Below are 13,319 nucleotides of genomic sequence, written 5' to 3' on the forward strand. Positions count from 1 at the left end.
TCTATAATGTTCAAAACTCTTGTGATCTGTTTAGGTGTTAGCAACTAAATATTTTGTCATATCAAGGAAACAGACAGCAGTTTGCAGCATTTCAGGAAAGAGAAGTGACGGAGACTTTTGCACTGTTACTTGCAGAGATAAATTTTACTTACAGGCTAGAAACATTCTTAGATAAAAGGAAACATTGCTCTGAGAATAAATCACAAACACCTTTCATTGACCATTGTGAATCTGTGTTGTTTGTTTGGTTTCATCTAACATATCTTTCCACTTTTTCTCAATTTCTTCTTTACACTGTAAGAAACTTTCTTCCAGTCTTCTCATTTGATCAACCACTGCAGGATCCCTGTGTCTCATTACCATTTCATACACCATCCATGTAGTTTTAACTAATGAAAGATCCAGACAGATATTAGTTAACAGGGAAAAAGCAAATATGTATATATACAGTATATATTTCCTTTTAAGTTACAACCACATGAAGGAAAAATCATGTATGACCGTCATGAACAGAAACACAGATTCTTACATGGATGAGATTATTGATGGTTGTCTGATTAATGTTCTGCCACGCTGAATGCACTTGGGCACCCAAATCATCAAGATCCTCTGCTGGCAGCTCTCCTTGCAATTGTTAAAGAATAATGTGCCACTTGTTGATGGGTTTGATGGGAGACAAGTCTGGAGACACTGCAGACCATGGTAGCACATTTAGGCCAAGCAGCCTTCTCACGGGAGCACAGGCAACGTGTGGCCTTCCATTTGTTGAAATACAGCTCATGGGACATTTTAGAAAAATGACCGTGTTAGGGCTGGCGGAGCGCACCAAATAATAAAGATGGTAATAAGGTGCGTTCGCAGCCCGGGGTCCACCGTGCAGGGGTGGTAAATTGCTGCTAGTAATGGCGGATGCTATATGGCGGTATAATAGAGGGGCACACGCGGGTTAACGTCACCCGGTGTGTATAGGGGCAGACTCTGTTGCTTCACAGAGCCGCACTACCGCTGAACATAAATGCCGGAGCCTGTGAAAGCTCACAGAGCTCGGCAAGGTAAACGCTTAGTATCAGGTCACAGAACTCAGCCCCAAGGACACAGGGTTCGAATCCCTCTAGACGTACTAAGCGAGCGGTGTCGCAACTGCGGATGCCACTAAGTGATGCTGGCGACCGTAGAGTGTCAACCAAGAGAACCGTGGCGTACAGACCAAGCCACCACTTGGCATTGATGCCAGTCTCTGACTCTGTCTCCTACTTGCTCCTCAGTCTGGGCGCTAACAGGCTAGGCTACACAACACATGCGTACCAAGGGTAGGGGTTTCCAATGAGTCATTCACCAGAGACATTCATACGTGCATACAACTCTCACTCCACATGGTCTAAATCTTTCTCTATATTAGCACATGGCCGAGTGGCCATGCAAACCTTTTATAGCTGCGTCCTTCCGGGACCTTCCTGATGATCCAATCCGAGCTGGAGAAGGACCTGAGCATGTGACCTCCGATTTCCAATGAGAGATCATCCCACGGGCATGTGGGTTGCCCTCCCAGGGCCGTGGGGGTTCTCCGTACCGGGCCCAATGAGCTTCAATGGGAGATGTCACGGCAGCTGGGACCCAGCCCGTGGCCCTGGGCGCCCATTGTAAAAGGGGAAATGTTCAGTGTGCTTATGATGATTAGAGTTTATGAATGAATGAGTCGTGACGCCACCTGTGGTGTTTGGCAATGAAGATGTCAAGCCGACGCTGCAGACAGATCCTCTGGGACAGAAGGTGGGGTGCAGCAATGATGTTATAGCCCTCCACAGGCAGGGCTGTAGTCCCAGGGCAGAGTAGGTGACGTGACACTTAGATGGTGTAGTGTCGGGCGCAGGGGATGTAGAAGTGCTGGGCAGGTTGATGCAGGAATAAGTGGAGGACACCAGGGCATGTAGTTCCAAAGCTTTACTCACAGTCTGTTGTGGCACAAGAGCCCGCATCCGTACCGTGTCCTCCGGGTCAGGAGCTCAGCCAACTTCCAGGCAAGATGAAGTACTCCTTTCCAACACTCCGCCAACATATGTGCCTTTTCTGAACGTCTCCCTCTTAGCGCCTTTAGTGAAGTTCTCACAGTACTGAGTTACACTGGAGTTCCTCCTGTCAGATGTTCCTATGAACTCTACTTGTACAGCAGACAGCTGTAGCCTGCTTCGGGGACTCCTTACTACCTAGTCCCGGCTCACACACGTTGCTGTTGTGCCCCCAAGTCTTGTGTGGGAATAAAGTGGTGACAACTTCTATTCCTCCGGTGTCTGCTGCAGGACCATTAGTATCCATACAACCTCGGGGACCGGACCCCGGCCTAGCACTTAGAACTTGGGAAGGGTTCTCCTCTAACCCTAATCCTTAGTTCTCCTCTTCTCCTCACGTTTCGTACTAATCCTTTTCCTTCTTATGGAGAGTCAGGCTTTCTATCAATGTCTCCTTTCCTGTCTCTGGAGTAGCTCGCTGCTGTCCAGCATGCGTTGCTATAACTGAACCAGAGGTGGCAGCAGCAACCAAGCCTACAGAGCTGGTCTGAGCAGAGAGCCTGGATCGACGAGTCTGCTGAGCAGCCTCCTCTGCGGCCGGAGAGGAATGGGAGACTGCCGAATGCAAGGCTCGGGATTCCTGCTGTACAGGAACCCAACACCTAACAGACCGCACTACTGATACCAGAACCAGATCAGTGTAACCATCGCAAACCATAATCCCGAGAATAGGACTGGTTTAACGTTCCTTCACAAAGGACACATTTTAGATAACTGGCCGATCTATAGGTTCCATGAGTTAGCAAATATGACACCAAGCTGTTAATTTACCTGTAATAAAGTCTAAAGGAGACTGACTATGTAATGCCACCCCAAACCATAATCCTTGGAATAGTACCGGCGTGAAATTCACTCACAAAGTCCTTTTCACGGTGTTGCCCACATGGTCTCATCAGAATCATCAATGACAGGAGCGTAACTACTGAGGTTGCAGGGGTCGCATGTGCTTAGGGGCCCGCCCAGTCCAGCAAAGAAGCAGCCGGCTTCATGTGGGACCTGGGCTTCGATAACGTCCTGCTTCCCCTCCTCCAGCATGGACTCGGTTATTCCTCTCCCTGAGCTCTGCACTCCACCCCCCAGTGTCTCAGGTGATGAAGGATGAGACCTGCTGCCGACACCTTTCAGTGACCAGTCACATGGAGCTCCGTGACTACAGAGTGTAGGGGGAAGGCATGCATTCAGGTGCGCACGATGGCTGTACACAGGACCTGTGATGAGGTCACAGAAGGGGAGGAGTCAGGGGTCACATGATCAAGGGCCTCAGTGTATGCAGGACTCTGCTGGTCTGGCCGTCATGGTGCTTGATGATGGTAAGTTTATGTGTGGGGTCAGGAGGGGTTTACAGTGTGGATATAGCAGAGCTGTGTGTGTACAAGGTGTACAGAGCAGAGCCGTGTGTGTACGAAGTGTATGGAGCGCATCCGTGTGTGTTTGAGGTGTGCGAAGCGGAGCCGTATGTGTACAAGGTGTTTGGAGCGGAGCCGTGTGTGTACAAAGCGGAGCCACGCGTGTACGAGGTGTACGAAGCGCAGCCACGCGTGTATGAGGTGTACGAAGCGCAGCCACGCGTGTACGAGGTGTACGGGGCTGAGCCGCGTGTGTACGAGGTGTGCGGAGAGGAGCCACGTGTGTACGAGGTGTGCGTGTATGAGATGTGCAGAGCCACGTGTGTACTAGGTGTACGGAGTGGAGCCGCACGTGTACGAGACGTGAGGAGTCGCGCGTGTAAGAGGTGTGCAGAGCCATGCATGTATGAGGTGTGTGGAGCCGCGCGTGTACGATGTGTATGGAGTGGAGCCACGCGTGTACGAGGTGTGCGTGTACGAGGTGTGCGGAGCCACGTGTGTACGAGGTGTAGCAGAGCCGCGCGTGTACGAAGCGGAGATGTGAGTGTATTTTTTGCATGGGGGTGGCCCCCATTTGCATCGGGGCCCATAATTTTATAGTTACGCCACGTGTACGAGGTGAGCGGAGCCGCGCGTGTGCGAGGTGTGCAGAGTGCATATGTACATGTACGAGGTGTACGGAGCGGAGATGCATATGTACGAGGTGTACGGAGCGGAGCAGCGCATGTACGAGGTGTACAGTGTGGAGCCGCACGTGTTCGAGGTGTACGGAGTGGAGTAGCGCGTGTACGAGGTGTGCGTGTACGAGATGTGCGGAGCAGCGCGTGTACAAGGTGTGCAGAGCCGTGCGTGTATGAAGTGTGCAGAGCGAAGCCGCGCGTGTACAAGGTGTACGGAGTGGAGCTGTGCGTGTACGAGGTGTGTGTGTACGAGATGTGCGGAGCCACGTGTGTAGGAGGTGTGCGGAGCGGAGCCGCGCGTGTACGGAGCGAAGAAGTGCGTGTATTTTTCGCATGGGGGTGGCCCCCATTTGAAAGTTTGCACCGGGGCCCATAACTTTGCAGTTACGCCACTGATCAATGATGCTTAGTGACCAATTTTGTGCTGTAATTGAAATTAGACATAACATACCAAGCCTAAGACGTCAAATAGTCTCTACTGTGAGAAGCATGTGTCTCCAATCTTTAATAAAATTGAGCACATCTGGGACATCACTGGTCATGAATTACAACGGGAGCTGTGAGCAGCGGATCTTGATGATTTGCACAAGTGGAGCAGCATGGCATACTCTTCAGAATCTCCATGTAAGGCTGGAGTCACACTAACCTGCGCAAAATACGCTCCGTATTTTACATGCGTAATACGGATCAATGACCACTAAATAGTGGTCCGTAGGTCATCCGTAAGCAAGGTGAGGTCGCGTATTTTGTGCATGTCAGCATCCGTATGTAATCCGTATGGCATCCGTATGGTGAGATTTTCTCGCAGGCTTGCAAAATGGACATATAATGGAGCCCTATGACAGGTTTTATAACAGAAACCAAAGAATAGATATAGACACATAGAATGCATATATATAGATATATATATATATGTATGTATTCTATGTGTCTATATCTATTCTTTCATTTCTTTATTAAAACAGTCAGTGTGAGTTTACTGTATCGCGCACTGAATTGCCGGCTTTGCTAAAAGACACCGGGTGAGTATTTCTCGCAGGTCACATGTGTTGTCCGTGTGTAATCCATATTTTTTGCGCACCCATAGACTTGCATTGGCGTATTACGGGCGTAGTACGCTGACAATCGCAGCATGCTGCGAGTGGCACGGAGCACAGGATACTGAGGAGAAATATACGCCTGGTGCGAGTGACCCCATAGAGAATCATTGGTCCGTGTGTAATGCGTGCTTTTTGCGCCTCTCACGCACCCGTATTCCTCGCCAGTCTGACTCCGGCCTAATACTTGCACACATTGATCCACAGAGTCAGATTTTCCATTATGTCATTCACGGAATTCAGAAGAGAACTAGAATGGCGTTGAATATTGGAGAAGATGCCAATAGGTGTGTACATTAACACATCAACACTACAGTACATACACGTACACACTGGTTTAGGGAAAAAAGTTCATGGCAGGACTTCTTTAACAACGTCATTGATAACATGCCAAAGTGGGTAAGTATGTTATTTCAGCGCGTTGCGTTCATAGTTGATATTGAATCAATGAGGATGTTTAACATTTTTCACATCAGTATGTGTGTCAATCCCACAATCTCAAAATCGCATTTCTCGAACATACACACATGGACCAATTTCATAGAAAGCTAAATAAACCTATTAATAAGCCTTTTGAAGTGAGGGAAGAAGCAACATCTACACAGGGAAGATACAACCATACAATCTCCATATATATGTTTCTTTAGTTTGGTTTAATGCTGCAAGACAGCAGTGCTAGCTACTGAGCCACTGGCTCCTGGGTCATTGGGCAACAGAGAACGGGAATATTTTATAACTTACGTAGTAGGAAATCCCTGTTATCTTACATGATAAAATTCTGCTTTGCTTTTTATATCAAGAACAGTATAGATGATATAATGGCTCGCTAAGATGAGCGTAAAACACGACCGAGTGCTATCTGATGTTTTAATACCCCCCCCCCCCCTCCAGCTCCTTACATCTTGCGGGCATTTGACTGCATTTCTAGACCTTTATTTCATCCCCATGGGTCTGCAGCTTTCAGGCACTCAGTGCATTGGTATTTCTGTTATTTTAGAGATTTCATAGCTCCTCATTGAGGTAACAATGCTTCATTGTGTGATGTATTTTTTCATGTTTTACATGATTATGCATATCAGGGGATTTTTCTTGTTTCCTTAGTGATAATACATGTTCATGTACCATCAACATGGCATACTCTGGGAATTTGCAACAATATACATTGGGATTTCCCCTCATGCTCTAAGCATTTATTTATTTATATTTTTGTCCTTCTATTGCATCTTCTCCTCAAGCATTTTCTGGATAGTTTATCTTTGGGAATTGTCATTTATATACTGTGCTCATATTTTTGAGCAGTCATGTACCATGGTCATTCATGATTATTATTTGCTTTTCTTCTACAATACATTTACCGTGTCTTTTGCACCACATGTTCCAGATATATATATATGTATATATACACTCACTGGCCACTTTATTAGGTACACCTGTCCAACTGTGTGTTAAGACTTAATTTCTAATCAGCCAATCACATGGCGGCAACTCAGTGCATTTAGGCATGTAGACATGGTCAAGACAATCTCCTGCAGTTCAAACCGAGCATCAGTATGGGGAAGAAAGGTGATTTGAGTGCCTTTGAACGTGGCATGATTGTTGGTGCCAGAAGGGCTGGTCTGAGTATTTCAGAAACTGCTGATCTACTGGGATTTTCACGCACAACCATCTCTAGGGTTTACAGAGAATGGTCCGAAAAAGAAAAAAAATCCAGTGAGCGGCAGTTCTGTGGCCGGAAATGCCTTGTTGATGCCAGAGGTCAGAGGAGAATGGGCAGACTGGTTCGAGCTGATAGAAAGGCAACAGTGACTCAAATTGCCACCCGTTACAACCAAGGTAGGCAGAAGAGCATCTCTGAACGCACAGTGCGTCGAACTTTGAGGCAGATGGGCTACAGCAGCAGAAGACCACACCGGGTACCACTCCTCTCAGCTAAGAACAGGAAACTGAGGCTACAATTTGCACAAGCTCATCGAAATTGGACAGTAGAAGATTGGAAAAACGTTGCCTGGTCTGATGAGTCTCGATTTCTGCTGCGACATTCGGATGGTAGGGTCAGAATTTGGCGTAAACAACATGAAAGCATGGATCCATCCAGCCTTGTATCAACGGTTCAGGCTGGTGGTGGTGGTGTCATGGTGTGGGGAATTTTTTCTTGGCACTCTTTGGGCCCCTTGGTACCAATTGAGCATCGTTGCAGCGCCACAGCCTACCTGAGTATTGTTGCTGACCATGTCCATCCCTTTATGACCACAATGTACCCAACATCTGATGGCTACTTTCAGCAGGATAATGCGCCATGTCATAAAGCTCGAATCATCTCAGATTGGTTTCTTGAACATGACAATGAGTTCACTGTACTCAAATGGCCTCCTCAGTCACCAGATCTCAATCCAATAGAGCATCTTTGGGATGTGGTGGAACGGGAGATTCGCATCAGGGATGTGCAGCCGACAAATCTGCGCCAACTGTGTGATGCCATCATGTCAATATGGTCCAAAATCTCTGAGGAATGCTTCCAGCACCTTGTTGAATCTCTGCCACGAAGAATTGAGGCAGTTCTGAAGGCAAAAGGGGGTCCAACCCCTTACTAGCATGGTGTACCTAATAAAGTGGCCAGTGAGTGTATATATATATATATATTTTTTTTTTTTTGCAGGTAGACCACTTAGAAATTGTGTTCACATCTTTTTCATGGTAACACTTTTTGGTTATTTGTGGATTCATTTACCAAGCCATTTGTTACATAAATCGTATTTTATATGTGGCTCAAATATTTTCTAGATATATTATACTGGGAACTGCAAACCATGTATTGGGTTCACACCTCTAGCAATTCTATAATTAGGGTCCCTTATATTCATGGTCATCATTTTTGACCTTTGGATTATCTGATACTAGGGTCGTTTTGGCATATTTTGCGTGCGATTGGTGTTTTTTATACCCTTTATTACATTTATTATAAGGTTGATACAGGTCTTTATTTCATGTTTACATGCAGTTGTGTATGCAATATAATATTATAAGTCTTTGCCCAATGTACTGGAGGGAGTAAACATCAGGTTCCTACTTAAGAACCGTTTTTTTGGGAGTGTAACTTATGGCCAAATTGTTCTTGGCCTTTTTTAATTGTTTTTAATTATTTTTTGTCACTTGTGTGTTTCTTCTATTTGCTAACAATAAAAACTGATAATTCATTATAGTAAATATTTTGTATTGATTTTGGGTTGATCGCGTCCATTTTGCACACTTCTCTTTCCATTTTTGCATGTTTTATCGGATAGCACAGGGCTAAATATTGCAATATGGGGGAATGCAAATCTGCGATTATTTTCTCATGCCAATTTGGCATGAGAAAACAATCGCAGCATGCTGTGAGTGGCTCCGATATTCGGATGACGCACCCCCATACCAGTCTGTGAGTGCATGTGAAACATCGGACTTCACTCGGATGTCTACACAGAGACAATGTAGGAGATGTAAAAATAAGTTGTTCATCTTCCCCACACCTGTGCTATGATTCTCTAGTGCGAGATAGTCGGATCACACTCATATGACACTTGGCTCAAACAGGTGCGGAGAAGAGGGAGATCTTATTTTCTTCCTCTCCTCCAGAGTGTCATTAGCATATTCAGTCCGATTCTATCGCATGAGATAATCTATGCCAGTGTGAGTGATCCATTAGTGTCATACACTGAGATAGAGCCCCATATTAAGACTAGGGGTGGTCCTATAGGTCTGCTGTTCTGTAGCCTGTACTCATCGCTACAGACCTTGATAATTACATGGTTGTGTTACATGCTTCTAACAGCATTATTGCTTCGAAAAAACATGAGGAACATCAAGTGTAAGCTTAAAGTGATAGACAACGACCATGTCCAATTGTGAGCACCAAAAAATCTATTATATATCACAAAATAATAATTTCATGGTAGTGAATTAAAAGGAGAGATCTGCAGTAGAAACAGCTGAGCTATGTACTAAGGTATTGCACACGAGACTACAGAAGCGCTGACATATTTCTTTCTATTTTTCTCTGGAAGTAATAATGTTCTCATAAATTTGTGTTTCTTGCAGCCTAATATACTTTTCCTTCATTTGGATTGCTCACTCTCATCCTACCTGATGACGTTTCCATTTGCTCTAGCATTCTTTCCAGATCCATGTTAAGGTCGGTTAACATCTTGGAAACATCTTCATATGTCTGCTTGTCTGGGTTTGCTTCTGCCATCTAGTTTAAAAGCAATGTCCTTGAGAATTATTATAATAATATATTATTATATATGCGGTATATATTGCAGTCAGCAACAATATTATATATTATACTGTATATATTATGCATTATATATATATTAGAACAGCTAGGCTGTGTGCCCACAATGCGATTTTTTAGCGATTCCAACGCATTTCTGCGGCCACGGAAACGCTTAAAAAACGCATCCCCATGCAATCCTATGGGATTCTGCAGTTGCTGTGCCAATGCTGTGGATTTTTCCGCTGTGGAATCGCATAGTGGTAAAATCCGCAGCATGTCCATTATTTCTGCGGAATCGCGGCGATTCTGCCGCCATAGAATTGCATTGAAACGCTCACTTTATGCATGTGGCTATGCCCACCATGCGGGAAGTGAGCGCTTCATGTGCAGATGGTACCCAGGGTCTGGAGGGTACCATATCCCTGTAAAAAATAGAATTAAAATAAAAAATAGGGATATACTCACCTTCTGTCGGCCCCCAGAGCCCTCCCGGTCGTCATTGTCCCTGGCGGCAAGTTCCGTTCCCAGGGATGCCTTGCGACAATGACCTCTGATGACGTATCGGTCTCCGGTCGTTCCGGTCTGGGAACCGAACTTGCCGCCAGCGACAATGAGGGCTACCGGGGCCGACAGAATCTAGAATTCCCGACAGCTTTGTTTCCAGAATATAGATCTATGCTGTGTACAACTGGCAAAAGTGTCTGAAAACATACATTTTTAGGACACTTTAAGAAGTTGCTTTCTGAGGATTTCACAGACCAGGAAATTATTAGATTTCCTACTACCATATTTGCTTTCCTATGTAAACTGAAAAGGCTAAAGTTGAAAAGAGGCTTGTATAGCTTGTATAACTGGATAATGATCCTAAACGCACAACAAAATACATAATAGACTACCTCAAAAGGCGCAAGCTGAAGGGTTTATAATGTCCCTCACAGTCTCATGATCTGAACATCATTGAAAATCTATGGCTAGATCTCAAAATAGCAATGATGCAAGATGACCCAGGAATCTCATAGAAATGGAAGAATTTTCCAAGGAAGAATGGATGAAAATCCCTCAAACAGAAAAGAATTGAAAGACTGGCTGGCTACTAAAAGCATTTACAATCTCTGACATTTGCAAAAGGGGGTTCTATTAGATAATAACCATGCAGGGTGCCCAATCTTTTGCATCTGCCCATTTTCTTTTGTTGTCATTTTTAAAAGGTAAAAGATGAATGTATATATCTATATATATATAATGTGTGTGTGTGTGTATATATACTGTGGAAAATTCAGTATGATGATGTTTATTCAGCCCATCAGGCTATGTGCCCATACAGTGCGACGTTTCGGTCCAGTAAGGGTGCGGACCTTTCTCAAGCTTTTTGATGGATAGTTTGAAGGTTTGGTATATGCCTGGAAGCGCGCACCCACTTTTTTCTTATTTTGTTTGTGTTGCTTTTTCATCTTTTCATTATATATATATATATATATATATATTTATTTATTTACCTAAAATTTACCTAAAATGCAGAGGAAATGTGTCATCTTGAACTTTAGGCCTTTTAGAGATCATTTCATCTTCAGCTTGCTTAACTGATCACAATAACAGTAATTTTGACCAGGGGTGCCTAAACTTTTATATGCCACTGTAACATCATTAAAGAAGGTCTCCCATCAAAACTTGTATCTGGTCAATACATTTCCATCTGTACTGCTTTTACCAGCAGGTAATGTGACATTGTTGTGTCATGTGAACGCTGCAGACAATTAGCAGATGATGAGCGGCGACAGCACATCAATACTATGTCAAGGCAGACGTCTACTCTGAAAGTAAATGCTGCAGCCGATCAGCGGGTCAGTGCTAAAATAGCAGCACTGACATCGATGGAATGACACCACTGCCGGGGGTGTATAGATTATTTTAATTATCTATGGAGCCCAGAAGTGATTTAGCAGTGGGGTTGTCATATAGTGGACGACCCCTTTAAGAGAACCTGCTCAGTGACTGGAAGAAAGCAGGTGAACCAGGGTTGTGGAGCCTGCGGCTGTACATGGGGGTAGAGGTTGTCAATATGGGTGCTGGTAGTTTATGAAGGTTATGGCTGTCACAATATGGGGCTGCGGTTGCATATGGAAGGTTGTGGTTGTTACTATACTGTGAATGTCACTATAAAACTATGTTCACACAAAGGTTTTTGAAGCATTCGAAAAGCAACAAGTTTTTCAAATGAAAACGACTTTAGGACACTTTTTTATGGTGAAATTTTGTTGCAGGCTTTCAAATTGACAGTGTATTTATGGGGCATATCCCATCATGACCCGCTTCAAAAGATGTCACCTGCACTTTTTTGGCTTTTTTCAAAACCTCTTCAGCAAAAATAAAAACACTGAAAAATGCCTGATACGAATAGCAAAATGAATTACCCATAGAAATGAATGGGAAAGGTTTTCGGAGCATATTTCTAGCAGTTTTTGAGGAGGATTTTAGAACAAATTTGCACCAAAACCGAGTCCTAATAAAAACCTCTGTGCTAACATAGCCTAAGGAGACATTTACACATAGCTGGTTAGCTGCTGAATTTTGAGCCGGTACTACACCAGAAACAAATACCCAATTTCTGCTGCGAATACACGACGCAGTTCATATTTTTGCTGCCTATTTGTGGCGTGTTTCACCCTATGCATTGCTTAAAAATCCACACAAGCAATTGAAATTCACTCTGCAGGTCAATTTCCTCACAGATTTTATTTTTCCTCACAGTATTTGGAAGAAATGTCATAAATCATTAACACTATCGTAATATATTGAGCAAATATGGCAGCAAGTACTGTATGTCACTGGTGAGCAAACCCCAAACATAGACACGTCTGCCATTCACAGCCCGAGGTAGGACAATGATGTCTGAACGTGATCAGGGCCTCCAAATGATGGAGTCTATGAGTCCAACATTGCTGTTCATACTCGCACCATGAATGTCGGACGTGTGAAACCTGCAAAGCGTTTTAAGAGTTGGATGGTATAATATGTTATTAAATTCTCGGTCTATTTTTATATCTATTTTTGATTATCTCTTACTTTTTCCTTATAGTTTTGTTCCTTTCTCTCAGAAGCTCAGGTAAACACCTCGGCCCTCGATGCTCAGCTTCCTGCGTCACTCAGGAGCTGCCACCTCACCCACCGTGCAGGCTGTGCTGTCATGGTAACTGCGAGGCCTGTAGTTTCCTGAAATTCACCTGACTCCTCTCATTTATGATTATGTAAAATCCTATTCTGGGCCGATAAACAAGGAGAAATGTTAAAAATCCAGAAATGTTTTTATATAACCCAATAGTGAAATTATTTCCAAAGAGAAAACACGAGACATAATAAAATAATTGAATGATGCAAGCAAACATGGCTGTAGCAATACGGGAGGTAGAAGAGGTAGGCCTCTCTGATATACCAATGGCTAGAGATGAACAAATTACTTCATAATGGTTCGCACAAATCCAGTAAAAGGGTGGCCCGCTTGATACCATTTTGCTGGGTTCTTTATAGGACCATGAAAGGGTTAAACAGTAATAAAAAAACCTAATCTCACCTATTCTAACACCTGCTCCTCGTCTGTTTTGCTTTCTCATCTCCCCGCCGAGTCCTTCATTTATCCTCTATGCTTTTTGTACGTGTCGTGAATTGCACCCTATACGCCCCAAGAGGCCTAATGCTGGAAGATCCTCAGAGCGAAGGGTGACAGGAAAGAGTGAAGGAGGACTACGGAAAGAGACCTCAGAGCATAATTAACATTTTTTCACTCCTATTTTGATTAGGACAAATTTTACTTAGTCTGAATTGACCACTGATTCAAGCAAATTTTGGGAAATTTGCTCATTTCTGTTACAGATTTTGTACTG

The 13,319-nt window shown here is 44.2% G+C and overlaps 1 protein-coding gene across 1 annotated transcript; it reads right to left on the bottom strand.

Annotated features, from left to right (window-relative positions):
• Positions 1-107: 107 nt before the first annotated feature.
• Positions 108-12,592, bottom strand: SYCE3 (synaptonemal complex central element protein 3). The gene is made up of 3 exons (XM_073548316.1): positions 12,505-12,592; positions 9,309-9,417; positions 108-389 (listed from the first exon to the last, which is right to left on the bottom strand). The coding sequence occupies exons 2-3, from the start codon at positions 9,415-9,417 to the stop codon at positions 214-216; spliced, it is 285 nt and encodes a 94-aa protein (XP_073404417.1). The 5' UTR covers positions 12,505-12,592; the 3' UTR covers positions 108-213.
• Positions 12,593-13,319: the final 727 nt, after the last annotated feature.

Source organism: Dendrobates tinctorius, unplaced genomic scaffold, assembly GCF_039654945.1.
Source record: "Dendrobates tinctorius isolate UK_male_01 unplaced genomic scaffold, ASM3965494v1 ptg000156l, whole genome shotgun sequence".
Classification (NCBI taxonomy): domain Eukaryota; kingdom Metazoa; phylum Chordata; class Amphibia; order Anura; family Dendrobatidae; genus Dendrobates; species Dendrobates tinctorius.

What these genes read in the sequence shown, in the direction of transcription:
- SYCE3 (XM_073548316.1), bottom strand. Translation starts at nt 9,417, where the DNA reads ATGGCAGAAGCAAACCCAGACAAGCAGACATATGAAGATGTTTCCAAG. An exon ending in GCAAATGGAAACGTCATCAG is followed by an intron (nt 390 to 9,308) that starts GTAGGATGAGAG and finishes ATCTTTCATTAG; the next exon opens with TTAAAACTACATGGATGGTG.